Consider the following 14607-nt stretch of genomic DNA (forward strand, 5'->3'; position numbering starts at 1 on the left):
GCTCTTTTAAGAATAATGTTTCAGTCCCATTTACCTGCCCTTTACCCACATCTCTGTAGATTACTCACTTCAGGTATGTATCTCGTTTCCTTTTGAAAGTTAATATGGATTCTGCCTTAACCACTATTCCCAGCTGGGCATTCCATATCCTAACTACACTGTGAGTGAATAAAAATCCATCTAACCTTCCATTTGCTCGTTTGCTATCTTAAATTGATGCCCTCCATTCACTAACTCACCAACCAATGCAAATAATTTCTTCCTGCCATCAAAATAGCACTATCAAAACGTCCTAGTTCCTCCAATTTGAAAGATTTTGTCAGCGCAAATGGTTGCCGTATTTACCTACAAAACAGTCACTTCATTTGTGAAGCTCTCTGAGATGGCATCGTGAATTGCAAGTTCTTTCTTCATTTATGCTCCTGATAAAAAGAGACCAGTTACAAAATACGTTTCTGATTTTTCCACAACTGTGCTGGAAGTCGGGAGTTTTTCTTCAGTATCTGATAACTAGGAATTAAACCGATAATGGTTTAAAACTAATGCTAGATGCTAAACTGAAAGTACCTTTGAAATTCCAAGATACATTCTATCAGTCGAACCCACACTAGCACTACATTTGCAGGCTGGTCTAAGACTTAACCTGTAGCTCAGTGGTTAGAGCACTCGCCTCGCAAGCGAGAGACCTGAGTTCAATTCCAGTCAGGGCGAAACCTTGGGCAAGTTTCCTTACTCCACACACCTAATAATAATCCCTCCAAAAAACAAAAAAAACAATAATAAATTGGGCATTTTCAATCTACAACTATTTGTGGGACATTGCTGTGCGCAATTGGCTGCTGGGTTCGCCCACAAATATACAGTCAATTCACTGTACAGTATATTCTGTGAAGCACTTTGAGATGTCTAGAAGATGTAAAAAGCGCTATATCAAATACAAGGATTATTATTATTGCCAAGTAACTGCCTGTCAGTCCTTCTTCCTTTGGCATTTTAAGACATTAAACTGAGGTTCGGTCTATCTGTCCAGGTAGATGTTGAAGATCTCATGACACCATTCAAAAAGGGAAGTCTTGGCATACAATCCCCTAATTAAAGCTGTTTATTCACTTTATTTGTCGTTAATGGCTGTTTGTGGGACATTACTCTTCACAAATTGGTTGCCAAGTTGGCCTACAAAACACACGATTACTGCACTTTGAGTCATTGTTCAAAAGTGAATGAAGTTTTATCAAACACAGGCATTATAAAGCACAGTGCAGTCCTGTAGCTTAGTGGTTAAAGCACTCGTCTCACAAGCGAGAGGACCTGGGTTCGATTCCTAGGCAGGGCGAAATGTTGGGCAAGTTTCCTTACTCCACACGCCTCTGTTCATCTTGCGGTATATAAGAACCCGGTTGTTAGTCGATTGGCGGGTCGCTTTTCCGGGAGTAATAATCCTTAAAAAATAATAATTTGGTCACTCAATTCACAACTGTTTGTAGGACACTGCTGTGCGCATTTGGCTGCTACACTTTGCCCACAAAATCTACAGTCAATTGACTTTTACAGTATATTCTGTGAACCGCTTTGAAACATCTCAAAGATGTGATAAGGCGTTATAGCAAATGCAAGGATTATTGTTACTTTCTCCTCAGGGCTTTTATTGTAGGTAATTACTGCCACCTAGGGCATTGACTATGGACCTTGTTAGGGCACTAGGAGAGCAAATGGTTGAATTTAGCAACAACACAGGAACAGACTGATTCAGGCGTGTCCAGAGCAGGAATAGCTAGGCTATGAAATAGCTGTTCATTCTTCCTGCCATCATGATTAATCACTGTTTTAGGCAGCCATGGTTGCTGAGCGTGGAAATAGCCCAGGATCTCAAAGCCACTTTGACAAACATTATCTGTATTGAGATGCGAAATGATTGACACATCTGGGGAAAGTTGAAAACCTAAACTGACATCCACAAGAAACTGATGTATCATACTTCTGCAGGTGTGCGTTGGCTCTGGTCTCCTGCTTGTCCCTTGTCCACTCTGCTCCACCATCAGGCACGGAGCTTTCAGCCACTACACCCCGAAGCTTCGGAACTCTCTTCCCCAATCCCTCTGCCTTGACCCCTCCCTCCCCTCTCTTTTAGATCACGACTGAAGACCTTCCACTTTCACTGTGCCGATGGTCACCTCCTCCCACCCCCCCGGCTTGGCCTCAGGCTCCGCCACTGTTAAGTGCTCCGAGATACTACCCTGCGAGAAAGGCACTACATAAATGCAAATTGTTGTTGCACTGAGTAGAAGTCAGACATTTTCACCTGAGCAAAGTGACTTCAACACTTGTACAACTCACATTCACATTGCTTTCAATGAATGAAAGTAAAATAGAACCAATACAGTACCATAGCCAAACCCTTCTACAGAATACTCAACAAACCGCAGAACAAGCACTTGACAAACATTCACTGCAATGTTGTTTTAGGATCGCCAGTGGAAGGCAGAAAGAAGCCCTCTGATCCTCACATCAATTACCCCCTCCATTTCGCCACCCACCACTCCGTCCTGTCCACCTGTGTCTTAAAACAACATGCCCAGCAATAATCTGCCAACACTGAAATGCAGATGTCTGTGACTTGTACTGCAAGAGACTTTTCTGTGGGCAGACACTGACCTTCTGCTCCAAGAGCAGTGTATTTGTTGGTATTGCAGCAAAGGTCTTATAACTTGACTTGATCTTGTACTGCAGAAGAATTGAGGGGGAAAAAAGTCAGATAGACTCACTGTGGTGAAAGTAAGAGATGTAGCAACAGTGGAAAAAGAGATATTAGTCAGCATAAATGATGGAAGGTTATTAATTTGATGACAAATCAAGTTGTTAAAGTAGTTATCTTCGGGGTGGGGGGGGAAATTGGAGACTTGTAATATATTTAGTAACACACAATGTGGTCAGTTTTAATTTAGTACTGTAATGCAGAGTCCTGTAGCGTAGTGGTTAGAGCACTTGCCTCGCAAGCGAGAGGACCCGGGTTTGATTGCCAAGTAGGCGGAACCTTAAGCAAGTTTCCTTACTCCACATTCCTCTGTTTACCTAACAGTAAGTAGGAACCCGGTGGTTAATCGATTGGTGGATCACTTTTCGGGGGGTAATACTCCCTAAAAAAAATGTGTTCACTCAATCCATGACTGTGCATGGGACTCTGTTGTCCGCAATTGGCTGCCACATTTTGCCCACAAAATATACAGTCAATTAACTTTATAGTCCAATATATTTTGTGAAGCGTCCCATATCAAATGTAAGGATTATTATTATTAAGCGCTCCAACGTGCTACCTTGCATGAAGGGTGCTATACAAATGCAAGTTATTGTTATTATTGTTGTCATTGATTACCCTCTGCGTAAAGAGAAACTTTCTGGTATCTGTCCTGGATTTGTCCTGGAGGCAGGGAATCAACTTACTCAGCTCCTGATAACCCTGTAATCCAAAGCCCTAATAGGTTGGGTGATCCTAGCTGGACAAGCAGCGGGAAAGCTATACCAATAGTGAGATTCAGAGTTTGGATAGCTTGATACAATGTACTGTGCAAATCTTAGAGACATTTTTCAATTAAATTTCATTGAAAAATTTCATTTTTCAATTAAAAAGTTTGAAGGATTAGTTTTGCAGTAGGGTCGTTCTGAACTAGTTCAGATCCTCAGAAATCTGCATTTGTACCAGTGGAGACAGGGTAAAAGCAAACTAGGAGCAACAATTCTTAGACACAATTATGGGCAAATTCAATCAATTTAGGAAATATCAAAGGATGGGGGATGCAATTTAGTCAGAATCCCTTCACTACAAATTCAATGTGTGAGGCATTTCTGTTATTTCATAGTTAAATCAACAGGAGCAAAAGATTTAAAACACACCTGACAAGACATTGAGCATAATAAACCTCAACATGCAGGTTTATATGTGGCACGTAATTGTCCCCCGACATCCATTACCAGTTAGAACATGCAGGAAGGAGAAAGATGTGTAAAGTACCTTTGGATCTGCTTTCTTAGTGTCGTTCTCAGTAGAACAGGACATGGATTGTACTGGCGTATGCGAGCCCAGTCTTGAGGAGGACATTGGAGGTGGTGATTGGGGTGGACCAGGTGACAGAGCATTGACCCTCGGGTTAGAAAGAGTTGCTCTCGCCTGAGCTGAAGCACTAAGGGCGAGATTGGGTCTAGAATGGATCTGGGTAGGAGGACTGTATGATCTGGGAGAAGAAGAAGCTGGTGGAACAGGAGAATGGGAGCTTCGTTTCAGTGAAGAGGAACGAGGGTTGATTTGAGGGGGGGTAGGAGGAAGAGAACTTGATCTCAGTGAAGCTAAAATGGGTGAGCTATTCATTGGGGTAGGAGTGAGGGAACCAGATCGTGAGGATGGACGAGAAGAAAATGAATTCACTGGGACAGGGGAAGGGGAAATGAGTGTGGAGGAGGACCCTGAGACAGGTTGCCCTGATGTGGGGGAAGTGGTGTGGGATCTTGCAAAATGAAAAGGCAATGGACTTGAGGGGGTAGGAGAAAGGCTGCCGCGTGTGACTGCGGAAAGATCTGAGCTGGAATAGTGGGTGGTTGGGGAGATTGGATTAGACCTTTCAGAAAGTAAATGATCTGATATGCTATCTGGTGAAGGAGATGTTGTCCTTTGTGTTGAAGATAATGATCTGAATGGAGAGGAGCAGCGTGGAGAAAAATATCCCAGAGTGGGGGAATTAATCCTAGGTGTTGGGGAGGTGGAATGGGAGGATGAAGGAAGGTCATTGCTGCAGATGAATGAAGATGGTTTGGATGCAGTTTTAGCTGGACTTGAGTAATGACCTTGATGCTTTAATGAAATGGTGGGTAGAGTTTTGGCTGTTTTTGGGGAACTGTTTTCACATCTTTGAGGCAAAGAGGTGAAGGAAAAATGTTCCACAGGCCCTGTGTGCACAGGAGATCTTAGAGATCTTGATGCAACTGAGGGCACTGACTCAGATATTCCACTAGAACACTGGAGAGCCTTCAATGGAATAGGAGAATGCATCCTGGCCTTTGGACAGGAAGACAATGTTGGTGAGGTGATTGGAGTAGGGGAAGATTTCTCAGAGGCCTGGGAATAGATGGTGCTCCGAGAAGCAGCCGGGGAGAGTAATCTCGAGTGTGAAGGGGATTTGGAAGGTTTAGGAGGCAACTTTCCAGACCTCAGAATGGAAGTTAACAGTGACAACTGGGTCGGTGGAGAGGACACGATCCTGGATTTTGCTGTTGTGGAACTTGTTGAGGTGCGGCAGGGATTATTAAAGGTTCGAAGAGAATGCCGAAGACCTGAGGACCGAAGAGATGACTGTTCAGGATTCGGAGAGCACGTGGTAGACCTTGAAGAAGGAAGAGGAAATGGAGACCAGGGTGCAGAAGAATGCAAGTCATTACAACTCAGAAAATGTAAAGGGGATGAAGGGTAGATTGGGGAGTCTGGTTCAGACTTTGTGAGGGAAGAGCTGGATGGGAATAGGGTCTTGTTATTAACATCTCTGGGCAAAGAGTCGGAAGACAAGAAAGATGTCTGGGAGGATATCAAGAGAGGGGACCGGGGTAAAGAAGGGTATTTCTTTTGAGGTTTTGTGGTGGTAGAGCAGAGTGAAGATTTATTGAATGAAGATAAAACAGAAACATGTCTCATATCAGCTGTGCTGCATTGTCCATTCTCAATCATAGTAGTTACTGGTTGAGTAGCGAAGGCAGAGGTGAGGTTATGAGGAATACAAGACGTGCTTGACTGCAAAGAGTAAGAAAAATAAAGAAAGTAAGTAACAGAAGCTAACGCATCAACCAAAGCTTAACAGACAATCTACAGTGTTTGATATTAAATTGTTAGTCACTGCGTGGGTTTTGTTCAGAAAAGCTCCAGCATTAATACATTTTAAAAGATATTTTTATGCAAAATTGCTAGGTTACGAACAGAAAATAGTAATTTGTTTAGGTGAGAAGAAAACTTTGTAAAATTATATACGTAAAACTGTGTACAATTACATATGTGCAAACTTTGTAGAATTACATGTAATTTAATTAATCAATTAAATGCAACTAATTTAATGAATTCGTTAATTTAATTCATTGTATGATCAATCTGGTCACTCAATTCACCACTGTTTGTGGGATACTGCTGTGCGCAAATGGCTGCCGTGATTTGCCCACAAAATATAATCAATTCACTTTACAGTATATTCTGTGAAGCGCTTTGAGACTCTCGAAGATGTGATAAGGCGCTATTTCAATGATAAGGATTATTGTGATTACATATTACATATGTAAAAATAAACATTGCAAGCTAGACCAAAAATATTATCAAAGGCAATTTGCTGTTCAGAATGTAAAATAAAACACCTGTCAATCCTTTAAACACAAAATCGATGAATTATTTCATCCCCACAATGGGTTTGGAACTTATTAGGCTCTGATTTCTGATCAAATTGATGAGTAGATCCATAAAATTTTATAGCACAGAAAAAAGTGATTCAGCCCCTTATGTTTGCATTGGATCTTTGAAACAGCCAAAACTGAACACAATCTTTCTCAAATATGCATAATTCTGTTGCACTAAACGTTTCTTTTTGCCTCTCCTCAATTCTCCCTTGACACCCACAGCAAAATCCAGCAGCCAAGTCGACCTGAGAAACTAATGTAGAACTTAGTGCCTGCTGTGTAAAAAGTCTCAAACAACAACAGTTTGTTGGACACTGCTGTGCACAATTGGCTGACTCATTTTTCCCACAAAATACACCATCAATCCACTTCACAATATGCAAGGATTATTATTATTAAGTGCAGCCTCCATGGTGTTCTGCCCTCCTGCCTTTTTTAGACTCCGGCAGCTTTTTGTGTCAGCCTGGTTCAGCTGGTAAACACCCTTATCTGAGTCAGAAGCTCGTGGATTCGAGCTCCATATTGGAGCTTTTAGCCCGTTGTCTAGGCTGACATGCTTTACAGTGCTGGGGAAACACTGCATTGCTGGAAGTGGCGCCCTTCAAATAAGACATTTAACCGAGGCCCCATTTGTCTGTTCGGGTGGACGTTAAGGATACCTATTTGAAAAGAGAAGGAAGATTGTTTCTCCCGTTATCCTAGAAACAATCTCCAACTAAATTGGTCATTCACTTCATGTCTCTTTGTTAGATATTGCCTAACAATAAACTTTACAGAAAAACTTTGCAAAGCACTTTGAGAAGTTTGAACGTGATATTCAGAAATTGTTATTCAGAAATTCCAGTGAACTGTTTTGCCGCTATCGCAAATCAGATAGCTTTCTGAAGCAGCAATTAACAATTTGGTAATATGGCAAATTAGACCCAAGTATTGGCAATTACAAAAGGGAATTGAATAGGTTATACAATGACGTTTGAGAGACAAGGCAAACAGGTACTTAGAACTAGGACTGACCAGGGCAGGACATTAATGCTTTATTCCTCTCTTAAGATCTATGACATTCATGCCATCAGATAGAAAAGACTTTCATCTTATCAATCCAGGCTGGATTCAGACCCACAACTCAGAGTAAACCAACTCATCACACCACAGGTCACACAAAACCCACTGGGGTTTTATCTCTGGGAAAACTCAACAGGTCAGGCAGCAACTATGGAGAAAAGATTCTCTATAGATGCTGCCGGACCTGCTGAGTGTTCCCAGCGACGTCTATTTTTATTTCAGATTTGCAGCATCTGCAATATTTTGTGTTTTGGGGCTTTATCTCCATTGTACAGTATGGAAAACATTTAAGACGTCACATAGTCTGAAGAATTTGCTGCATTAAGTGTTTTAATAGCATTCCACAACACTAAAGCATTTATTCAAGTCTGATACATAAGTGCCAAAAAGACACAACATGTTCAAGAACAAAATGGCATTTATAGTAAAATAAAATTTACCCTGAAATCTCCTTATTTCAGATTTTAGTTTGAATCAGAATTGTTATGGAAATCAGCTAACACTGAAAAGTCTTCACAGAGCAAATTGGACTGCATCTTTAAGGTGGTATTGATTGTTGCCCCATAGCTTGTCTATAGGTACATAAGAAAATCCTCAGAACATTTAGATAGACAGATAAAGATAAATCGCCTCATTAAAGCGTTGTCACGTATAAACTCAGTGATGATTTCCCTGAAATATATTCTGCTCCAGTGCAGTTTGATAGTAATGTTGGATCACAGTTACTCAGTAATCTTACAAGATTGTAATACCTCAAGAGGTTCAAATGACACAAACAGGTAAAGGTTGTGACATTTCAAACCTACCACCAGTATTAAAATAATGCCTTCTACAATATAATAATAATATTGGCAGCCCTCCTGTTAAGTGTAATTAATGTTGTACTCATCAGTTTTCAGACCCTAATCCACTCGACTAGCAAAATATATATTTAAGCCGGGAAGATTGTGAATTTTATTCCTCATCAGCAGATCAAGCATAGAAAACGGATATTAAAAATATACCTCAGACACTGCTCTGGCATGTATGGTTCACAAAACTTACTCAACTCACTTCAAAATGAAATCAGATCATAGCGATATATATGCAAGGCAATCACTTAGTAGTGTTGCAAGATTGTAAAACAAGGGGAGTAAATTCAGAACAAATCTGCAGAAATACTACATCAGTGATCAAGTAGTAAACGTATGGAACAGCTCCCTAGGGAGGAGGTGAAAATAGAAAGTGTTGGTTCTTTCAAGAACAATTCAGATAGATTTCTGTTGGAAAATATTATCTCAGGATACAGCATGTAGTTTGTGCATGCAACTGCCAGGATGGTGGGAGGCGAATTGGATGGACCTTGGTCTTCTTTCGCCTAGGAAATTCTTACGTTCTTATTCAAGTGTTTCAAATGACATAAAAGGCCAAGTTTGTGTGATTTCAAAACTATCACCGACAGTCAAATCTGCCAACTACGTAGTAGCACAATCTTTCCTCGTCAGTGGTAAAATTAACTTTTTAACCGATTGGAGTGGTTGATAATTTAATGCTGTTGACAGTTTTGAAACGTCGTAAACTTTACTGAAGAGAGTAAGTCTCAAATGGTTTGGAAACATCACATGCATTCTGAGTCAAGTCACAGCCTTGAACAACTTTGGGTAAATAGATTATGTAAGGTGGGCTTTAAAGGTCCCAAGACACTATCCGAAAAAAGGACATTCTCCCGGTGTCCTGGCCAACAATCCCCTAAATAAAATTGGTCACTTACTTCATGGCTGTTAGTATAACATTGCTATGTGCAAAATTGTCTATTAGGTTCACCCACAAAACATAGTCATTGCACTTCACAGTATATCCTGTGAAGCGCTTTGAGATATTCTCCCGATGAGAAAGACATTCTACCAAATAGAAGTATTATTATTATCTATTTCTAAATATTCTAATATGACTCGCAAGCAATTTCTCCACCAGTTCTTTTTGTGAGAATTAATCAAAACAGTGTGAACTGCGTTTCACAGCCTGTATTCACTAAACTATGAGGGAGGGAGAAATGACTATTCTAATCTCACTTTAGATTTGTTAAATCTACATTCTTCACTCAAAGCTAAAGGTGAATAATCTGCTTACATTGTACAATCCAGAGACTTTAGCAATGTTTTAGTGTACAATGAACACATGTTCAGCTCTGAGAATTGGATGACATATTCTGTGAACACAAATTTAAGATTTGCTCATCAATCAGCCTGCAAAACATTTCCCACAATTGCTGGGTTTGGTCATCTCAAGCTGTGTGTGTCACCACTTTGAAGTGGTTAGAATTTCAAGTAACCAGGCACACCTTGAGCTGTCCTGCAAAGAGAGCTCTTTGGCTGAAGGCAGACACTTGCATTGCTACCCATGTAATACACCACAAATAACACAGCAGTTTATAGGCTCCCCCAGTGACAAGTCTCTAGCTCAAGAAATCAGAAAAAGACCTGCTCCCAGCCTATACCAAAGGCGCTATTTAGAAAGCAATGCTTGTAATATATAGGAACAGGAGTAGACCATTCAGCCCCTCTAACCTGATCTGCCATTCTATTAAATCACAGCTGATCTTTACCTCAACTCCAATTACCTGACTTTGCTCCATATCCCTTGATACCTTACCTAACAAACATCTATCGACTTCAGTCTGGAAAATTTGATGTATTCAAGACTGAGGTCTTTACATTATTGAAGTAAATTTGTACTGTATTGATTTTGAAGCTGGTTAAGGAGTGTGCACATGCCTTGCTGTATGACTTGTGTGCCGTGTTTAAGTTTGAGCGCTTCCACATCAGGAATTCGTGGATTCCTGTAGCTCAGTGGTTAGAGCACTCGCTTTGCAAGCGAGAGACCTGAGTTCAATTCCAGGCAGAGGGCGAAACCTTGGGCAAGTTTCCTTACTCCACACACCTAATAATAATCCCTCCAAAGCCAAAAACAATAATAAAATTGGTCGTTTTCAATCTATGACTGTTTGTGGGACATTGCTGTGCGCAATTGGCTGCCGCGTTCGCCCACAAATATACAGTCAACTCACTTTACAGTGTGTTCTGTGAAGCGCTTTGGGATGTCCTCCCGACGTGAAAAGCACTATATCAAATGCAAGGATTATTATTATTATTATTATAATTCAATCACTGGACGGAGTAAAGCAGTTCAAGATCATGTTTCTTTTCGAAGACTGAAACTAAACAAATGTGAAAAAAAAGGAAACACAACGTCCTACCTGTGTGTTTGATTTTTGCCACGGCCCGTCCACCTTCTTCTCAGCCAGTCGCAACACCGGGAGCTTTGACTCGCCCACTAACACTTTTGCTGGAGTAAAGTTTCTATTGGCAACGAGACCTGGTGACTGGCTTGAGAAGGGCAGTTTTGCTGCTGAATGCCTGAATTGAGTTCCACTTGACCCAGAGAAGCCATCAGATTCATTTGAATCCGCAAGGTAAACAAGCTCTGCCTTGAAAATCCCGTCTTGCACGGTCACCTGTTCAGAGGAGGTATGTACATCTTTCTCCTTCAAACAACGTCCCAGTGCTCCTTGACCATCAATGTCAGTAGACAAAACACCCACTGTAGACATGTCCTCTGCGATGTGCAAAGGCTGTAGGAAGAATTTTCAGTAGGTTAGTTTTTAGTTCGAGTTACACAGGTCTGTACTTGTATAATAATGTAATGACTAGTCACTGGGGGGCAGAGAATCCTCCCACTCAGCTCCTGTTAAACCTGCAAGCCAAAGCCCTAACAGGTAGTGTGGTTGTAGCTGGACAAGCAGCGGGAAAGCTTGCCAGACAGCGCTATCAATGGCAAGCTATGCATTTTTGCTGGACAGACTCCAGCAGTTCCCCAACGCATACTTTGAGTTACCCAAGCCTTGACTCTTGCCTTCTAGACTTAGGTAAGCAGGGAGCTTCCCTCCAGGGAGAAAGTGCGCATTCCATTGCAACAATCTATCGCTGAAATTTTCATGTGTAGATGGGATGCATGGAATTCTCCATTTGGTTTGGATAGTCTTAAGCATGATGATGGGTTTCTGCACGTGTCAGACCAAATAAATAAATGAATAAATGAATAAAGTGATAATCCTACATAGGGGAGAAAGGGGTCTATTCACCACCATGTGTAAAGATAAATGCTTAACTGTTGTGTTTGACTACATTACATTTGTTTGCCTTTAAAATACACAGTCACTACATTTTACAGTAAATCCTGTGAAGCACTTTGAGATGTCCTCCTGACATGAAAGGTGCTATATCAACTGTAAGAATTATTTATTATTATTTACTTTTCATTACCAATCAATTTATAGTTTGTAAAACACATGGAGAACCTCAGTGTGTTTAAAAGAAAACAAGATGCGTACTGGATGAGGGAGAAGGGAATAGAGGAGTTTAGAAACATTTATGCTACACATGGTTTACACAGTTAATAAACCGCTCACACCTAATTCAGCTGAAACCCTTATCCATGCATTTGTCACCTCTCGCCTCAATTATTCCAATGCCCTCCAAGCCAGATTCCCCAGCTACACCATTAATAAAATCCACTTAATTCAAAATTCCTTTTGCTCTTCTTGTGACTATCCTATAACTATGGCCTCTGGTCAATAATAATAAAAACAATAATCATCCGTGCATTTGATTTATCACATCATTGTAGTGTTTCAAAGTGCTTCATAGAATATAGTGTTAAGTGGATTGACTGTATATTTTGTGGGCGAAACACGGTATCTAATTACACACAGCAGTGTCCCACAAACTGACTTTAATTGAGTGATCACATTATTTTTGGGGGGCAGGGATTATTACCTCCAGAAAGCAATCTGCCAATCGACTAACAACCAGGTTCCTAATTACAGCGAGGTAAACAGAGGCGTGTGGAGTAAGGAAACTGTCCTGTGGTTTCACTGCTGAGCAAATCAGAAACGGGTTGCACCCAGAAAGTATAAATAGGAGATAGCTACGCGAGCCTCACTCGAGCCAGCTACATCCGGAGTGAGGCGAGGCCAGAGTGTGAGGGAATTTGGTGAGAGTGGGAATTAGGTGCAGAGGGGGAAGTGGGGGCAGGCTATATATCTTTGTATCTATATAAAGTTTGTGAAGATGGTGTGGCAGGTAAACTGCGAGGTCTGACACATGTGGGAGTCAATGGAGGGCGCTTTAAGTCCGGACGACTTCGTCTGCCGCAAGTGTCTGGAAATCAAAGAGCTCCAGCTGAGAGTAGATGAGCTGGAGTCTCAGGTGGAGACGCTGCGCAGCATTAGGGATGGAGAAAACTTCCTGTACAGCTTTATCCTGGAGCCGGACACTCCCCTGAGTCCCAAGGAAGAAGAATGTATCAGCGACGGACATGATTGGCTGACAGTCAGGCGGGCATGCAAGTGTTCCCGAAAGAGAGGGGTTGAAGAATCCCAGACTTTAGCCTTGTCAGACAGGTATGAAATATTGGCAACCTGTGTGGACAAGGAAATCTGCGAGGAAGACGGGTAAACTGACCCCAACGCCCCTGTGCAGGAGGTTAAAAATGTAATTCTTATTGGGGATGAGACAGTCGGGAGGACTGATACAGTTTTCTGTAGCCGTAGCAGGGAGACAAGAAGACTCTGTTGTCTTCCTGGGGCCAGGGTGAAGGATGTTACCGCCGGGCTGGAGATAAATTTGAGGCATGAGGGAGAGGATCCAATCATAATGGTACATATAGGGACCAATGACATTGGTAGGACCAGTAGGGACTTAAGGAGCGAGTTCCGGGAATTGGGAATTAAACTAAGGAATAGAACTTCCAAAGTGATGATATCGGGACTGTTACCTGAGTCAGGAGCTAATTGGTACAGGCAAAAGAAGATCATAGATCTGAATGCCTGGCTAAAAGAGTGGTGCGGAGAGCAGGAATTCCAATTCATGGGCCACTGGCACGAGTATTGGGGAAGATGGGAGCTTTTCCAAAGGAATGGGCTCCACCTAAATAGGGCCGGGACAAATGTCCTGGCTACGTGAATAAATAGGGAGGTAGAAAGGGCTTTAAACTACTAAGGGGGGGGGTAGGTAAAAACATAGTAAAGTATAGTCCACCACAGTTAAACTTGAGATCAACAAAAGCAAGAGAGCAGATTAACAAGGGAGAAGAGCAAAGTGTGTCAAGCAGGGAAAGGAAGTACAGTGATAGAGTGCTGGTGAATAGGGTTAATAGCCGGAAGTCAGAATTAAGGGCACTATATCTGAATGCACGAAGCATTCGTAACAAGATAGATGAATTAGTTGCACAAATAGAGACAAACCGGTATGATCTAGTAGCCATCACCGAGACATGGTTACAGGGTGATCAGGGATGGGAACTGAATATTCCCGGCTACGTGGTATATAGGAAAGATAGGCGATGTGGTAAACGAGGAGGGGGAGTGGCCCTGCTAATAAAGGATGGGATAAAAACAGTAGAGAGGAAAGATTTTAAATCTGAAAAGCAAGATGTAGAGTCAGTATGGGTAGAGATACGTAACTTCAAGGGGCAGAAAACTATAGTGGGAGTAGTTTATAGACCCCCAAACAGTGGTCAAAGTATCGCTCAAGGTATAAATCAAGAGATTAGTGGAGCATGTAGCAAAGGAAAGACACTAATTTTAACCTGCACATAGGCTGGGACAACCAAATTGGGAAAGGTAACATAGAAGAGGAGTTTATAGAATGAATTAGAGATAATTTTCTAGATCAATATGCTGAGGAGCCGACCAGGGAACAAGCCATATTAGACCTTGTTTTGTGTAATGAAACAGGGCTGATCAGCAAACTGGAACTTAAGGCTCCTCTAGGGCAAAGCGATCATAATATGATGGAATTTAGCGTTAAGTTAGAGAGGGAAGTAGTTAAGTCTGAAGCAAAAGTCTTCAATTTAAATCGAGCCAACTTTGCTGGTATGAGAGAGGATTTAGCCAGAATAAACTGGGAGACTAAACTTAAAGATTTGACGGTAGACCAGCAATGGCAGACATTCAAGGAGATAGTGCAAAATTCCCAACGAGCACATATTCCTTTGAGGAATAAGAATGCCATGGGAAAGGTGGTGCAGCCATGGCTAACTAGAGCAGTTAGGGAAAGTATCAAATCAAAAGAAAAAGCCTATAAAACA

General features: G+C 41.5%; 1 protein-coding gene across 1 annotated transcript in view; it reads right to left on the bottom strand.

Moving 5' to 3' along the window:
- Positions 1-14607, bottom strand: part of LOC103179008 (muscular LMNA-interacting protein) — a 60791-nt gene that overhangs the window by 21601 nt on the left and 24583 nt on the right. Inside the window, exons 4-5 of the mRNA XM_007894062.2 lie at positions 10715-11089; positions 2653-2721 (exon numbers count right to left, since the gene is read on the bottom strand). Of these exons, the coding sequence (XP_007892253.1) occupies positions 2653-2721; positions 10715-11089 (444 nt within the window). The remainder of the gene's footprint in view (positions 1-2652; positions 2722-10714; positions 11090-14607) is intronic.

The sequence above is a fragment of the Callorhinchus milii genome, unplaced genomic scaffold (genome assembly GCF_018977255.1).
Source record: "Callorhinchus milii isolate IMCB2004 unplaced genomic scaffold, IMCB_Cmil_1.0 Scaffold3, whole genome shotgun sequence".
Lineage (NCBI taxonomy): Eukaryota > Metazoa > Chordata > Chondrichthyes > Chimaeriformes > Callorhinchidae > Callorhinchus > Callorhinchus milii.